This window comes from Anomalospiza imberbis, chromosome 1, assembly GCF_031753505.1.
Source record: "Anomalospiza imberbis isolate Cuckoo-Finch-1a 21T00152 chromosome 1, ASM3175350v1, whole genome shotgun sequence".
Classification (NCBI taxonomy): domain Eukaryota; kingdom Metazoa; phylum Chordata; class Aves; order Passeriformes; family Viduidae; genus Anomalospiza; species Anomalospiza imberbis.
The window spans coordinates 118,435,652-118,452,221 of record NC_089681.1 but is presented as its reverse complement, the minus strand read 5'-3'; the positions used below and the strand labels follow the sequence as shown (position 1 = coordinate 118,452,221).

Sequence of the window (16,570 nt, the reverse complement as noted above, 5' to 3'; positions counted from 1 at the left end):
TAATATAAATTATATTACTGGTTTCAGGTATTGGATGTCATTGAAGTTTTCAAGGCACTTTCTATAATAACATTTATTTAAAAAGTTGTTTCTGACTTTGCCAAACTAACTGCTTGTTCTAAAACTTTATGTGCTGGCTGTCTGCCCTGAAGCTGGGGCTTTGGCTTTTTTTTCTTTCTTTCTTTTTTTTTTTTTTTTAAATTTCCAATCCTCCTCCTCCTTTTTTTAATTTCACAATCCTCCTCCAAGAAGGAGATCATGGAACACTTTCTTGGTTTGCCGAAATGGCATTCTGGTAGTATTTCCTCCAACTTGAGCACCCTGTGCTTTGGAGTGAGAATTAAAAATTTGATGAGAGATTGTGAGGGAGGAGAAAAGAACACTAGGAAGCCTAAACTACAAGCCTTAGAGAGGAACATAAAAATAACCATGAGGGTTCTACATATTTAATAGAAGCTTTATGATTTCGGAGGCTAAAAATTTCAAAAACTCTCTCACTGAGCATATTCTCTTCTGTCATGACTCCCAACAATTATATGTGCATGTAATGTCTTCAGAAAAGAAATTATTATGCTTCCAGCAAGCCCAGGCCTATAGGTAAACCCAGGGTTACCAGCAAACACCTTCATAGCAAATGCTGCCACAGTCTGGGGTGGACACCAGAAGGAAGAATCTCTCGTAAGTGCTGCGATGCCAGACACATCTCCAAGTCAAATACAGAGGATAAAACTGCACACCTACAATACCTTACCTCATCCATTATAAAATGTCCAAATGAAAAAGGATCCCACTGTCAAAACCAGCCTTCACTACTTGACCCCAAATTCATAACACGACTAGATCTACCCTTTGCATTATGTGAGGCAGGAGTCCTGTAGGAAATAAATGTAGTATGTGATCTTGTTAGCAAAGGTCAGACCACACATCTGCAACTATGGTGCCATGTTGCACCTGAGTGGCTGTTTGTGCCACAGGTGGTTTTGTGTCTAATTTCTGAATGAATGCAATCCTGTAGAAACAATACTGTTAATAAAACAGAGACAAACAATTTTTCAAAAGTACAATTGCTCTCAGTAGTCCTATGCTCATATATAATAATAATGAATCCCAAATCCCTGAATCACCTGGAATGTCAAAAAGTTTTTAAAGAAAGCTGAAAGCAGAAGAGATCAACTACTACTCTTTAATAACTTATGTACGATGTTACTAATTTGTTGGAATAGAGTGTCCGAGTTGTCTGATTATTGGCAGAATTGAGCTAATTGAAGCACACAATTCTGATAACCTAATGTGCATCTATAAAAGGATCCATCACACAACCAAAACAGGAACGTAGATGCATAACTGATCATTAAGCATAGAGTTTGAATATGAGTAGTTCTAGTACAATCAGCATGAGTATTTATAAAGCCAAATATGTACCTATACTTTGGCAAGACAATGGGATGTGAATGGTTAGGGTAATATGTATGCAAATATATTTGCATATATTATATATTTGTCTGCATTTCACAACAAGAGCTTTTGAAAGGCTTGGGTTTGCAAGATGATCTGATAATCTGTAGAAAACCCAGCAAATTAGAAAATAAGACCACTTAGGATAGGTTTTGGTTAATATTGCACGTACAAGACTCAACCTAAACAAAAAGCAAATAATCATGCAACAAGTCTTTACCAGTATAGATTTTATTTCTTTTCAAAATAATGGGATTTGTTACGATTTAAAATACTTTAGTAATTACCTAAAACAAATGTACACTTTGTTAGAACTTCTGGTAAGTGTGATCTTGAGTTCTGAAAATGTGTGACAGAATACAAGAAAATATAAAATTGGGTTAGCAAAATACAATAACGGAGCTTTACAAGAGAGACACACATTCTATATTATTTGACCTAAGTCTATCAGGTAAACATGGTGCAACAGCTTTCCACTTAGAACACATACCTGTAAACTTAATCTGCAACCTGAATCCCAGGAAAAATTAACTTCTGATCAACTCAAAGCTACTAGCTCCAAAACCAAAAAAAATTCATCTCAAGATGTGTTTCCTCATTGAACATATATTCCCTTTTTCCATAAGGTATTAATTTTAAATTTTAATAGATCACTATATTTGATAAAATTGCAATAAAACATTCTCTTATTATTCATGATTCAACTAAATCTGTAGCCATAATGCAAGTTATTTTCTATATGAACAGATAAGTGTTCCACAAAAAAAAATATTTATTGCATCTAGTGAAAAAAACTTTGATGGTTCTTAAAAAAAAAAAAGGACTTGCTTTGGCTAATTGCCAAACAATCCCTTCCCTGCAGCTTGCCTTTTCAAGAATTATAAAGAAACTCTGCAGTTTGTTGTGATCTGGACAGCCAAAGATGATTAATCGGTATGGAAGCAGGATGCTTGACTGAATCCACAAACTTCCCAAATGAGCTATAAGGATAAAAAAAAGTGATTTGTTATTGCGTCCATTTCCAAAGGACAGCTCACAAGCTTTCCTCCTCACGTAAAAACTGGAACACAGCTGAGAAGTCTTTCAGGGCATAGCCTTTGGCACACATCATCCTGTAGATCTGATGTGCCTGGGAGCCCAAAGGAACTGGTGTCTTCGTGTTGGTGGCAGAAATCTGGGCCAAGCCAAGATCCTGTGGGGGCAGGAAGAGGGAGAAAGAGGGCAGAGAGGAAGAATGAAAGGAAAGAAAAAGAGAAAAAGTCAGGGGAGAAACAACAAGGACATAAACAGCCATATACATATCATAGGTTATTTGGCTTTCACTGTAACAAGAACTCTACTGCCAACAAGTACAATACTTCAGCCTTAAATTTTCAGACCTGGAAGAAGCAGGTTTTGTGTAGATTTTATTTTTTAAACAGTAATTCAATGTTATTCAACAGAAAAATCTCAAACTTTGCCAGGCAGGCACCACCTTAAGAACAGGAAGAATTTTAAGATTCTAGATCACTATGTAACCTGGTAGCAAGACTCAGACTCTTTTTCCCCATTGAGTATGTGATCTCTAGTAAGAAAATCTCCTTGGCTATTCAATGAAGCATTTCACATGGATTCTAAGAGTATAATTTAGTTCTTTTGGCAAGAGGAATTTTTATTACTATAAACAGGTTAAAAAATCAGGCAGAAGAAATTTCAAGAACAAGAAAATGGAAGCTCCTTAGCAAATATACATACATTTACTATAATTTGAATAGTTAATAGCAAAATAAGACTCATAGGACACTTAGTGAATATAACTAGTTTGCTGCCTAATTGGAAGGATATATTAGAGAATTGCTTATGGGGCAGTCCTGGGTCTGCTACAACTCAAAATTCTTCTTGAATGACTTTAATGACTTTATTTAATAGAGGCACATAGGAATAGTTCCACTGTGTTTTTAAATACAGTATTTGGGTCAACAGAAGGGAGGGAAGGTTCAAAGAGGACAAATTTGAAATGTGTCCTCCTTGGTCAACTACAGTTATAATCTGAAATCAATATGGCAGAACCCAAAGGTGAGTACCAGGTACTACGACTAACCATAGTTAGCCAGAAATAGTCAGCTGCCAGCTAGGCTGTCTTGAACTCTAAGCTGAATTAGACATAAAACAACCCAAAGAAGGAAGCACCAACAAAGGCCTGGATATATATAAAAAGATCTCTTGACTAAGTTGGAAAGTAATGCATGCACTGAAGGTTGCCTTTATGGTCTTGTTAATGAAATCAATGTTTGGGGTCTATATTCCAAGAAAGTTGCAGAAGAACCTCTCAAGTGTTACTAGGAAATGCCTAGATTTCCTATTCACTCAGAACTATGGTGGTTTATAGAATCTGCTGTGTGGTTCATTTTTTCCTGTTTTTCAGTTGTTTGGGTTGGAAGGGACCTTAAAGATAATCTAATTCCAAGTCCCCGACCTTGGGAAGGGACATCTTCCACTTGACCAAGCTGCTCGAAGCTCCATCCAACTTGGCCTTGAACACTTCCAGGGATGCGGCATCCACAACTTCTCTAGGCAACCTGTGCCAGTGCCTCACCACCCTCATAGTGAAGAATTTCTCCCTAATATCTAATCTGAATCTACTCTTTTTCAGTTTGAAGTGATTAGCCCTTATCCTCTTGCTACATTTCCAAAAGTCACATTCCATGTCTCTTGTAGGCTTCCTATAAGTCTTGGAAGGTGCTATAAGGTCTTCCCAGAGCCTTCTCTTCTCCAGGATGAGCAACCTCAACTCTCTCAGCCTTTCTTCATAGCAGAGATGACCCAGCCCTCTGACAATCTTCACCACTCTCCTCTGCACTCACTCCAGCAGGTCCATGGCCTTCTTATGCTGGGATCCCTAGAGCAGGACACAGCACTCCATGTGGGGTCTCACTAGAGCAGAACAGAGGGGGAGAATGACCTTCCTCGACCTGATGGTCACAGTGCTTTTGATGCATCCCAGGATGTGACTGGATTTCTGGGCTACTAGCACACATTGCCAGGTCACACTGAGCTTCTGGTCCACCCATACCCTCCAAGTCTTTCTCCTCAGGGCTGCTCTCAATCCATTCTTTGCCCAGCCTGTATTTGTGCTTGGGATTGCTTCAACCCAAGTGCAGCACCTTGCACTTGGCCTTATTGAAATAAATGAGATTTGCAAGGGTCCACGTCTCACACTTGTCGAAGTTTTTGAGTATCTCAGCCTTCTCCAAATCCTAGGCAACCAAGTCCTAACCCTATATAAAGTCCTGTATCTATAGAAGCTTTTCTTGTTGCCCTTGAAGTAGCTGGTCAGGTTTAATTTTATCAGGGCTTCAGCTTTCCTAACCTGATTCCTGTCTACTTGGAAAATTTGTCTGTATTCTTCCCAACCTAGCTGTCCTTGCTTCCAACCTCTGTAGGCTTCCTTTTTGTGACTAAATTTGTCCAGGAACTCCTTGTTCATAGGCACAGGCCTCCTGATAGTTTTGCCTGACTCCTCCTTGTTGGGATGCATCGCTCCTCAGCCTGGAGGAGGTGATCCTTGAATATTAACCTGCTCTCTTGTGCCCCTCTTCCCTACAGGGCCTTATCATGGTACTGTATGAAGCAGATTCTTGCAGAGGCCAAAGCTGGCTCTCCTGAAGTCCAGGAAAGTGAGCTAGTTGTGCATCCTCCTTGCTGCCCTAAGGACCTCAAACTACACCGCTTCATGATCACTGCAGCCAAGGCTGCTCCTGAGATTTGCATTCCCCACCAGACCCTCCTTGCTGATGTGAACGAGGTCCAACATAACAATCTCTCCTTGTTGGCTCCTCTATCTTTGGAGAAGGAGGTTCTTACCAACATATTCCAAGAACTTCCTGGATTGCTTATGCTTTGCTGTGCTGTCCCTCCAGCAGATATCAGTGTGGTTGAAGTCCCCCATGAGGACCAAGGCTTGTGGATGTGAGATAGATCCTGTTTGTCTATATTTGTCTCATCTACTTAGGCTTCAGGTCAGATAAGCTGTAGAAGGTCCCCACTATAATGTCACCTGTCTCTACTCTCTCGTTAATCCTGACCCATAAACTCTCAGTCAGCTCCTCCTCCATTCCCAGGTGAAGCTCCATGCACTCCACTTGGTTACTGACATAGAGCCTGAATCCTTCCGCTTCAACACCCCAGTCAGAGAAGCCACCATGTCTTTGTGATGCCAGTAAGATCAAAGCCCTGCAGGCATGCACACACAGCATTTGCATAGGGTCATTTAAACTGGGCCCTGATGAAGCCAACTTATTGGCTGGAATGGCTGTAATTCTTTTGTGCTGCTCTTCAGGTGCTCTCCTGCTGGACCTGCAACCCACCTCCAGGCTCTGGACAGCTATTGCTGTCAGTGGCATCAAACTGGTAGGAGTGGGATGACTGCAGGTTCCCCCTTCCCAAATAACTTTAGCTTAAAAGCTTTCTTCACCACAGCTCTGCAAGCCTGTAAGCAAAGACACTCTTCTCCTACTCTGACAGATGGTTCCTATCCTTGATACAGAAGAAGTGAAAGACTGTAGTACTGCTGAGAGCACCTTTGACTTCTCAGGGATGACTTACAAGACAGGTCTTTACTTTCTGTGTGTCTGGATTTGAATTAGCACAAGGAAATTCAAGATCTTACTCTACTCTCTAAATGTCACTTCGATCTGTAAATCGGCTCTATAAAGGTCATTCTGATACAAATCAGAATTATAGTTACTTTTCCTATTACCCTCGAATGACTTCTAGCTCTAGGAAAATGGGAAAAACATACATATCAGATGTCACAGAATCCAAAAGAGTTTTCATCTACATCAAGGCAGATAACTTCTTCTCTGTTGAAAGACCAATGAGCTGACAAATCTAGGAACACTTACTTTAGCCTGCATACAGTATGATATTTCATGACACATATAAGCTCTCTGTGTGAAATCTGTACCCATATTATTAATTTTATTCAAGAAAGCTTGACTCATGTAATGGAATATTAGAATGGCAAAGTCATCTAATTCCAAACTAGTCAAAATACTTGGTATTGGTAGTAGTGACTGTGATCTATTTCTCTCTGAAGGGACATTCACAGAAACAATTCCTGAAAATTTTGAATGGACTGTTAGCACAAATACAATTTCATAAATGTCCTGGTTTTGGCAAGGGACAAGGTTAATTTTTTGCAGTAACTGTGAGGGTTTGGAGCCTTGCACCATGTGGGCATGGCCAAGACCTCAGTTTATTTAGTATCATCCTATGTCATTGCTGGGGTGGGGAAAGGAACTTTCTCTGGCTTCTGGGAAGAAAGGATGCACCTTTCTGGTTGAGGAAAAGTGTGGTGGGTGGGTCTGTCCACCATTGCTTTTCATTGTCCTGGGCTTGGTGAGCATTTTGCATTTAAATAATCCTCTCTTTTGTTATTAGAATGTTGCTGTTATTGTTTGTGTTCTTATATCATGGCTGCTTCCCATAAATTGTTCTTATCTCAAGCCACCTCTTGTGTCTCTGACTGGAGGGGGAAGGGAGCATCTCACAGGGTTTTTTTGTGGGAGTACTAAATAGGGGAATAGCATTCCTAAACCAAGGCAGTAAAGTAGCTCTGTCCACTTCAGTACAGAAAATATGGCTCCAAGATGGTTGAAACATTCAATAACATTTCAGCTATCAAATGGACAAGGACTCCTGACTGAAGTGCAGGAAGGTTGTTTTGCTTTTTTAAAACTCCATTCTATAAATTAGAGCTTTGAAGGAAAAAACTGCAAGAAAACGTAAGTAAAGCTTATCTTTAGCTTCGGATTGTGAAGTATTTTGCACCTTTTCACTTGAGGTTGGAGATTCCTCAAGTGAAATAGTACAAAACATCTCGGAAAGAAATTTCCCTTTGCTGACTTATTTGGAAAAGTAAAAATGAAAGCAGAGTTTATGGCTTCTCTCGTACTCTTTGGAACTGACAACATCTTCCAGATGTCTCAGTGCACTAAATATTCTAACACTTTTCCTCAGCTTAGAGTAGGGAAACAGATTCTCTTTCACAATTTGCTTCCACTTCAGAATTACCTGGTTCCTTACATTTATTTTGCAGTTGATGTAAATGAAACTGCCATTTGGCATAAAGCTCAAAGGCTGTCTTGACATGATTCAAGAGGAGTATGATATAAATCTAGCTCTTCTCAGGATCCAAATTTGACATTTAATTAGCAACTGTGCTGTCAGTGAAAGATGGAACTTCTGGTCTGCCAGTGCCTTGGACACAAACATGGCGTGGTAAACTAAACTAGTTAAACGCAAAATCTTTAGAGCAGGTTTCACAGCAAGTTGACTAAATTGCATGTTTCAGTATCAAATTTCAAGACCAAAGAGCTTCTCAGAAGCGTCTGGCAAACTTTTCTGACGCAAACACTTAAAATAAAGATCGTCTGGCTTTGTTTGAGAGATTTTGATGACAAAATATTTTTAAGAAAGCCTTTGACTTCCACCATCTCTGATATGTGAGCAGGAGCTTGAAGTTTAGTAACTGTGTTTAGTGACTGTTACTGAGGCACTGCTAGATATTTTCACTGTGGAATATTTTCTCCTCAGCCTCAGGGTTTTACCTACCTCTTTCTCCTTTGAATACATTCTTTTTTATTTCTTAAGTGGCAAAATCGTGCTCTGCATTTCCCTTAAAAAAAGCCCCCACTTCAAACAATTCACAAACTGCATAGTATGTCATACATCAGCATGAAATGGATAGTAGCAAAAGTCTTTCCACAAACTAAAAGGTAGTGACTTAGAAGGGGTCATCACTGCACCAAAGAATAGCCTGAACATGATCAGCTGTCTTGGCTACTTATTCAAGAAATCTTCCATCTATATAGAAAAACAGAGCGTAGTTCAAGAGGCATGAGAGGAATTTAATATCTTTCCTTCTTACTGAGGATTCTAGCCTAAAGAAGGCTTCAGGACTGTCAGGATAGGCAAGTCAGAAGAGGTGAACAGCAATTATAAATCTCTCTGAGGAACTCTCTCTTGGTTATCATTGATGCTTTATAATCAAAGGTTGGCAGTTTAACAGGCACAAATCAGGCTGCTATTCCTTCAATTGAAGAAAGATCCTTCAGGGCATCTTCCAGGGGAGATGAAGACCAAAGGAAAAAAACTAACCCTTTAGAAAGAAACTTAAAAAGGAAGGAAGAAAATGTGCGCTCCTATCACATTTATACTATGAGGCTGTTCTGGACAAGACTGATTGCAGTGTGAAACATGGCACAACAGGAAGAACAGATTCTGAAAACAACACACAACATGGCAACAAGCTTTGAGGCAGGGCCAAGATCAGGTTTGATTGCCTAGCAAACTCTAAGCAATAACCTAATGCTTTTTATAAATCTGTAATTTAAACAACAATTTATTGTCCCCAATGTTCAATGACATGAATGCAATGTAAAAACTACTACTTCTCAATATTTTAATACATTCCTCAAAGAAATGAAAGCTCCTGGTCATTGGAAAACATGACCATAACATAAAATGTAGCAGTCATTGAGGGGTTTTGAGCCATGCAGCATTAGTAAAGTTTTTTGGTGCTACCACACGCAAAACACTGTGGACCTGCTCTGAGGAGAAGTTGGCTAATTTCACTGAGCGTGCAAATGCACCAATTGTCCTAAATCAACTGCAAAATGACATGAACAGTATCAATAAGCAGGTATTATATATAGGAGCTCCAGCACTTTGGAGATTTGCATGGTAATATCTGAGTTCACCAGCTTTAAGAATGCTGTTTTAGTTTTAAGTGCTACATTTCCACTTACATGGAAGAGCTGAAAATGGACAGAATGCCTAACCAGTTGGGAGCACTCAATAAACTGGTATACATAAAACCTATCCTGTATGAACTCAAATGCCTCCCTCAGGACAGTATCTCCATGAAATGGATATTCAGTGTGAAATTATTTCATGCACTTAGATGAAACATCTCTTCCAGAGTTGATTTTATAATTTACCTTCGGCAATCATTGTGCTCAGTGCAGAAGTAGTTCAAGAGTCAGAGTTCTGTATCTCCTTCCTCCTACTATGTGTCCTATCAGTGAGATGCAGAGCTCTGACCTCCTTGCCTACTTTCCTTTAGCCTCTAAAAGCTTTGTTTTCCTGACCACAGAGTGACTCAGAACAGCGCTTTTCCTGGAAAAGTCAAGAGTGTAGCAATAAGTGCATTCTCCTGGGATGGGATAACAGAAGGTTTTCAACTTCCTACTGCTGAGAAGGACCTAAACCCCAGATCTCCTACTTTGTGGACAAGCAATGTGGATTACTATGTAATTACACATGAGAAGCCCTTCTTCTGCCACCAGCTAAGACAATTCAGGAGAGCTCACAGAATGGTGTAGAAACTGCAGGAGATCAGCCTGAGGTGGTGTAGGTTGCTTTCAGCATTCCAGATGGCCTTAGTCAGAAGGACATGCATACAAGCAATTGGCTCTGCAAGGAAGGGCTTGCTAGAGAGCATGTCCAGTAGCACATATACCTACCAAAGGTATATGGAAGAGAATGGGCCCAAAATCTGGGATGCTTATGCCACTATCAGCACCTAATTAAGTCACCTGGATTTCCCTGAATTCTCTCTTGAACTTAGGCTCCTAAATTTTAGAGCAATCATGCAAGAGGCTTGCTGAATGCTCACTATATCCACAAGTCCATTGGGACTCCTTTATTAAGGCAGAACTCAAAAAAGATCATGCATACAATCTCACTGAGTGGCTCAGCAGTAACATTGGCTAGAAAGAAGCTGGAGATTAAGGAAAAGCCCTGTAAACAACTCATTAATTCAGAGCTAAAGGAAGAGCTCAGGTCCCCTCTATTCATGCCTATATATTATCCTGTAATCACAAATTTTCACTTAGAAGACCGTTTGCTAGAAGCCCAGAGAGAAGCAATTGCACATACTTGACATGCAAGTGTTATGTACCTTAGCCATGAGTGTTGCTCCAAAGCCACCTTGATAATTGTTAGCTGAGGGTACTCCTTCCATCACTCCAGGAACAGGGTTGTACGTATCGCTTGACCAACAGCGACCTGAGCTCATATTTAGGATTTTGGCCAGCAGCTTTGGGTCAAGGCCTAATCTGTCAAAGGTCAAAGAAGAGAAGTGTTGATGTCAAAATGCACAAGACATGGGTGACTTGTTTTATATCTTAGGACTCTACCATCATTCCTTTCCCTTTATTATAAGTCATGAAAGATGACAGGGTATTGATATTGGGGGCAGGGATGCTGTATCTTAAATTAAAGAGCATCAATCCACCATTAAGTAGTAGGTTTTCAAAGCTTTTTTCCTTTTGCAGTAAGCAAATCCTCTTCACCTAGCAATTTTGAAAGTGCAAGCAAATTAAAGGTCCTCTGAGAACAACAGTTACCTTGTATTTCAATTACTAAAAGGCATACCTTTCTGTTCTGCTACCTACGAGGTCACATACTTGTTCTTTCTATCAAAATATTCTCTGAAGGAAGCAAAAAATTGACAAGCAAGTGTGTCAACATGAAAATGGTTGTGCGATGCGTTTATATGTGAACACTAGTGTATTTCTGAGGTAAATAAGATAACACAACTGATTCTGCTCTAATAACGTGAATAAAAATGCTGCACTTCTCAAAAAAACTTTACCATCATATACATCTGTGCATCCTTGTCTTTGCTATTATTAAATCTTCATTATATGCTCCTGCTTATGAGGCAAGTCTGCATTTCACTGTGACATATGTTATCTATTCGCAAACATATATTATAGTTCTGGGTCAGCTGCTGATAAGGTTACTGATCCCAATAAAACAAAGCTTGTCCAAGTAGAAACGTCATTTGTTCTACCATGGAGATGATGGCATAAACTGCTGCTCAGTGCAGACCCTGAAAATTCTTCAATATTATACAAAATTAACCCTCTTATGAATTCACATTTATGCTGATAATAAGTTGCAAGTGTAATTTTACATCAATTGCATTCATACCAAGGACAAGCAGCAGCAGTTTATCCGGCACTGTACAAATGTTCAGCTATACACAGGACGAAAAAGGAAGCAAGGGAACTATCTCCAGTAACAATTCAAGATGAGAAAAGGACATTTTAAAAGAGATATATCACAACCTTCTACAAAGTTTATTTAAATAGATTTCAACATTTTTTATGTTAGTTCTCACATCACAGGCTTTTGCAGATCCCCGTAGCCTAACAGGGCTTCCAAGCACTGTAGCACTCAAAGTTTTAATTTGTAGATGAGAAAAGCTCATTACCAGCGGAACAATTGCTAAAATGCATGTCTATCTATTCCAGTAGGCATTCTGGATTTGAAAAACTACATTTAAGATAGTCAACCCTACAGCATGGCTCCTACTCCTATAGTAGCACTGTGTCCTGCAAGTCTGCCTTACTAATGCAAAGCAGGATCATTTTTTGTATTTCAGATAGCTCTTTCTAGCAGTACTGCTGTTCTCCGCTGGCCTAAATGGGATCAAGCTTTATGCTCCTCCCCATTTTTTCCCCAAGTCTCTGATTCAACCGAATGCTTATAATGATAATTTATTTAAAAATACAAACTGTATTTTCCAGCACCAGTATGTTTTCACAGTATTTGAATTGTATTTTTATTGTGCATAGTGCATCAAAGTCCTCACCATAAGTCTTCATCAAGAGCCACTCCAAATAATGGCTTTAATTGTTATAATGAAAAAAACCCATACCGAGAGCATTCAAAGTCTGAGCTTTCAAATACACAGAGGCTGCTTTTTTCCCCCTCAAACAAATCTCTTGACTTTTCTGTTTCCCTATCATTGTTACATCCAGATCAGTATTTTTACCAATGTAGTGCCTGCTTGTGCCATATCCAATGGTATGGAGAGGCCTGCAATTACAGCTGTGGGTATACTGCAAGACAGAGAGCTTATTATTTCAAAATACATATATCCCTCCCAAAGAATGCTCTTTTTACAGTATTTTTACTACCTCTCTGTGAAAGTATACTTTAAAAGATATGCATGTATTATACAGGTATGTAAAATACTGTCTTGCACTAGATCTGACATATTTTTTCTCTGGGAAAAGAAAAAGTGTGTCAGTGTCAGTTTGTATCCCTGCTTCTTCATAATTCATAGCTCTTAAACACCATGCAGCTTCTCTTCAGGAGACCTGAACCTATTTTTTTTCTCCTTTGCAGCAAGTGTATCATTAATAAGAGCAAGTTAGAAGTGCTTTGCATTTCATCTTTCTGAAGATTCATCCACTGGTGCATATATAACTGACAGTTAAAATTAGACATATATTAAAATCAGTTACTGAAGAAGTCCTCTGTCTTCCACTGTGCCCAAAGCTTGTAATAGTCTGAAACCAGCCAGAATATACAGTAATTGTCATTCAGCAAGAGTCTATCCTAGAAAGTCATGCTTCAGTGGAGAAGACTGAGTTTCCATTTGAAATCAACAAATTAATCCAAGACAGGTATCTGAAAGGGCAAGTTTAATAGGAAGCAGCTACTGGGCTCTCAACCATGATAAAATGTTATTGCTGTTTCCCTGTAAATTGGCTGGGAACATACGATACTCTCTGCATAAGAGCTCCATTGCTGTTCAGGAGATATACTGCTCAAGCTATCAAAATGATGACAGTCTGCCAGTCCCCATAACAACTTGCCATTGGACATGGCAAGAGCCTGTGCATGTGTGTGTGAATTTACAATTACCAAAATGTTCTTCTCCCTTATAAGCAGAAAAGAAACTCATGTATTAACTGTACTTATAATACAGCAAAAACAATTGCTCCCTCAAATCAATGCTTCTTCAATAACATTCCTAATGAAGTGAACAGCAGAAACTAAGCAATAGATGCACATACCAAAAAAAAAAAAAAAAAAAAGATCAAAATAGAATCCCTTCATGCCACAGCTCAAAACTCAAGTTTTGCTGAGCTCTAATAAAGTCTCAGCCTGATTTTTTCATACACTCCCCCAAAAGCTCCATCTGGAACAGATACAGAAATTGAAATAGTGTCCCACAAGAAAGATACATCCTGGTCTCATTTTAAGGTATAATAACTGAAGCAGCTGAACTCTTGAGAGTTTCCCATCTCAAGGTGCTTTGGGAAAACACTGTATAAAGGTGCAAATATTCAAGCAGAGCCTTACAACTCGTCTACCACAGTTAAAAATTACTTTGCCATTGGTGTTTTAAACAACGTAAGTGCTCTCCAGCATCATTACTAACCTTCATGAGTCTTAGCTATAGTTCCATGCCAAAGACAGCAGAACTACACCTTTGAGTTTTCTTTCAAGGTACTCTTTCTAAACTTTGCAGTGGGGATGTGTCCAGGGCTAATTATTCCTCAGCCTGTTGCATATGCTCCTCTCTACTCTGTCAACACTCATTTCTGCTCATGTCTTACATCCATAGCCTAGGGGTGCTCACAGAAACCAGATCTAGTGACGGAGACTACATTTAAACTCAGCATGAGATGAAAAATTCTTTTACTGTCTTTTCACTTTATTTATCTAAAAAAACAACTGGGCACAAATCCATGCAATAAAATTGCTTAGGAAGTAACAATTAGTATTTGCAGATTTTGGTATAAATTTGAGTGGCACTGCAGTCCCTCCTCATAGAGATGATTTTCTCTGGTTTTGGAAGTACAAATTGATTTTGCAGCTCTTTGCAGGCAGTTTCTGATGGGACTGCAAACTGTCTGTCAGGTGGCAACTTCCATCTGAGCTAAACACAAACCAGGTATCAGCAATATTTCATTTTTGAGTTTTATTTTGCTAGTAATAGAAATTGTTTCACTGGAGATCAGGGCTCAGTACAACAAAGTTACTGGCACCGAGATGATCAGCAAAATGAAAAAGAAAAATATTTTCTGACTGTGGACAGTATAATTTCATGTTTGTACTTCTTATTTGTGCAGTTTACAGGTACTCTGTGTGTCAGTTAGACACAGTAAGTCAGTATTTTGCAATATGCACACTAGTAATACTGTGCAGCAAAATGTACTGAAGATTTTTCTACTGACAAGTTGCACTAACAAGCTAGAAAGAAAAGAAAATATAAATGACAAAGTGAATTAATTTCCGCAATGTCTGCCACACCTTTTAACTTCTACTAGTAATATTCATAAATCATCAGGAAAGTAATGGAAAAGCTAAACATGACATGCATTTCATTGGTCAGAACTACGAATGGGAATATTTTTAAAAAGTATTTATGCAGTATGATCCAAATAACTTCCAAAGAAAATGGACATCTTCATAAGTAAATAAAGATGATGTTTGAGTAAAGCAAGTGAAATATAAATGTAAAATTACATAGCAATATGGCCTATTTTTCTGGGAGTTTATTGTGGAATTTTTGTTCATTAATGTCAGTTTTCTTTCCTCCTCACCATATTCTATTTGCTACTTATGTTGAAGTTTGGAAAAATTCTATAATTTCAAATATAAAATCAATAAAGCAGTAATTTAATAATATGAAATTACTAAAACAGTCACTCTACTTCAGAAATTTAAAATTTAGACTGCATGGTTTATGAAAACATTAGAGAAGAAGTGGCTTATTAATAGAACTAATATCACACTGCTTTGAAGACTTAAGTTTAGAGTATATATTGGTTTATTGAAGCCGTTGGAATATGATCTTGTAGCTACATCTAATTCTGACAATTATTATTCAGTATTTTGAATAATTAATTATTCAAAGTCCCTAGAACTCAATTTAAATAATGCAGCAAATATACACAATGTGTGACATAAAGACATTTTATATTCTATATGAAAGTGAAGAACACATCTAAGTTCCACAATTCCTATTCTAAATTTTTCGATTTTCAGTATCCTTGACCATTATTAAGTCAAAGTCCGACTTTCTTCACCAGATAAACATCAATCGGATAAATCAAATTCAGTTTCCTACTCCCTTCAGAGCAGGCAGCCACACTATCCTTTGAGCTTTAGAGTAGAAAAAAACTCCCTAAAATTATTAATATAGCAAAACTACTAATAATTAGAATGACAACTGTAAACTTCTACATTAGAAATTTTTACACATTCCAAGTGCAAAGCTCTTATTCTGCTTATAAGCAAAAGTCTTCTTCTCAAGATCTAAATCACACTAAATTAAAATCAATGCAAGGATTCTAAATTACTTCATAAGGCTTTAAATAACCACCTCTGTCTTTAACTTTATGCAGTTTTTGACTAAATGAGATTCTGCTATTTCTATACTTGGATTTAAAATCAGCAGGTTTCTTCTACAATAAATACAGTTCCCTCTTGATAACCTTAATTGTAGGGTAGGGAGGTCTATATATTGCTACCTTCAGATTGGATTTTTGTTCACAAATGATGAATACAGATTCACACAAAATGTAAACTGGAAAAGGAAAAAATTTGAAACACTTTCAAGCTACAGTGACTGCAGACATCAACTTGCTCTTCACAGGGCTTACACGCCCCAGAATAACCCTCTTCCAAACCTCTTGATTTTATTTTAGTTTTTCCTACAAATGTAGATAAAACCATAACAAAAAATGAGTTGCATATGCCTTATTACGTGAATCATGACCTAAAGCAGAACCCTTTATAAGCTTTCTGGATAACACTGGATTACAAAAGTTGCAAACAATGCTACTGGTTTTATTATGGCTTGATGCAGACATGCTTCAGTATATTACAGACTCTCAATTTTAAAATGTAAATGGTACAGGATATTGATAAACCAATTAGCACTGATGCAAAGCAAATTCCTCTTTTATCTCAATTACAACATGACAACTTAATAGGTCAAGACAGTCTAACATCTGAGACAAGGGCAATTCAATAAAACAACTGCATCTTGATATGGTAATTAAGAGGAAATGTGAATCCATTACATTGTCTTGTGTATGTGCGCATATGTAGGTGTTCTTTTTTATTTATTTAAGCATTTGATGCCCTCTTGCTGTTTTTATAGTGTATCAAATCCATATGAACACAGTTCAGTTGAGCCCAGTTGATAAGCACCTACAGTATCTGTAGTTTTAGCAGGCAAATTTTAAGGATGCAACTGTGCAGATAAATAATTAATGAAAAGCCCCTAAAAGACACACAATTGCAAGATAATCTCTTC

The 16,570-nt window shown here is 38.2% G+C and overlaps 1 protein-coding gene across 2 annotated transcripts in view; it reads right to left on the bottom strand.

The window, feature by feature from the left end:
* Positions 1-1,670: 1,670 nt before the first annotated feature.
* Positions 1,671-16,570, bottom strand: part of HIBADH (3-hydroxyisobutyrate dehydrogenase) — an 86,147-nt gene continuing 71,247 nt past the window's right edge. Inside the window, exons 7-9 of one of the 2 annotated variants that reach the window (XR_011004837.1) lie at positions 10,400-10,556; positions 9,438-9,615; positions 2,472-2,647 (exon numbers count right to left, since the gene is read on the bottom strand). Coding sequence is in view for 1 of the 2 variants with exons in the window: in XM_068208108.1 (XP_068064209.1) it covers positions 2,489-2,647; positions 10,400-10,556 (316 nt within the window). In the remaining variant the exon portion in view is untranslated. Of the gene's footprint in view, positions 2,648-9,437; positions 9,616-10,399; positions 10,557-16,570 lie in introns of both variants that reach the window. The other variant, XM_068208108.1, reaches the window with a different exon arrangement.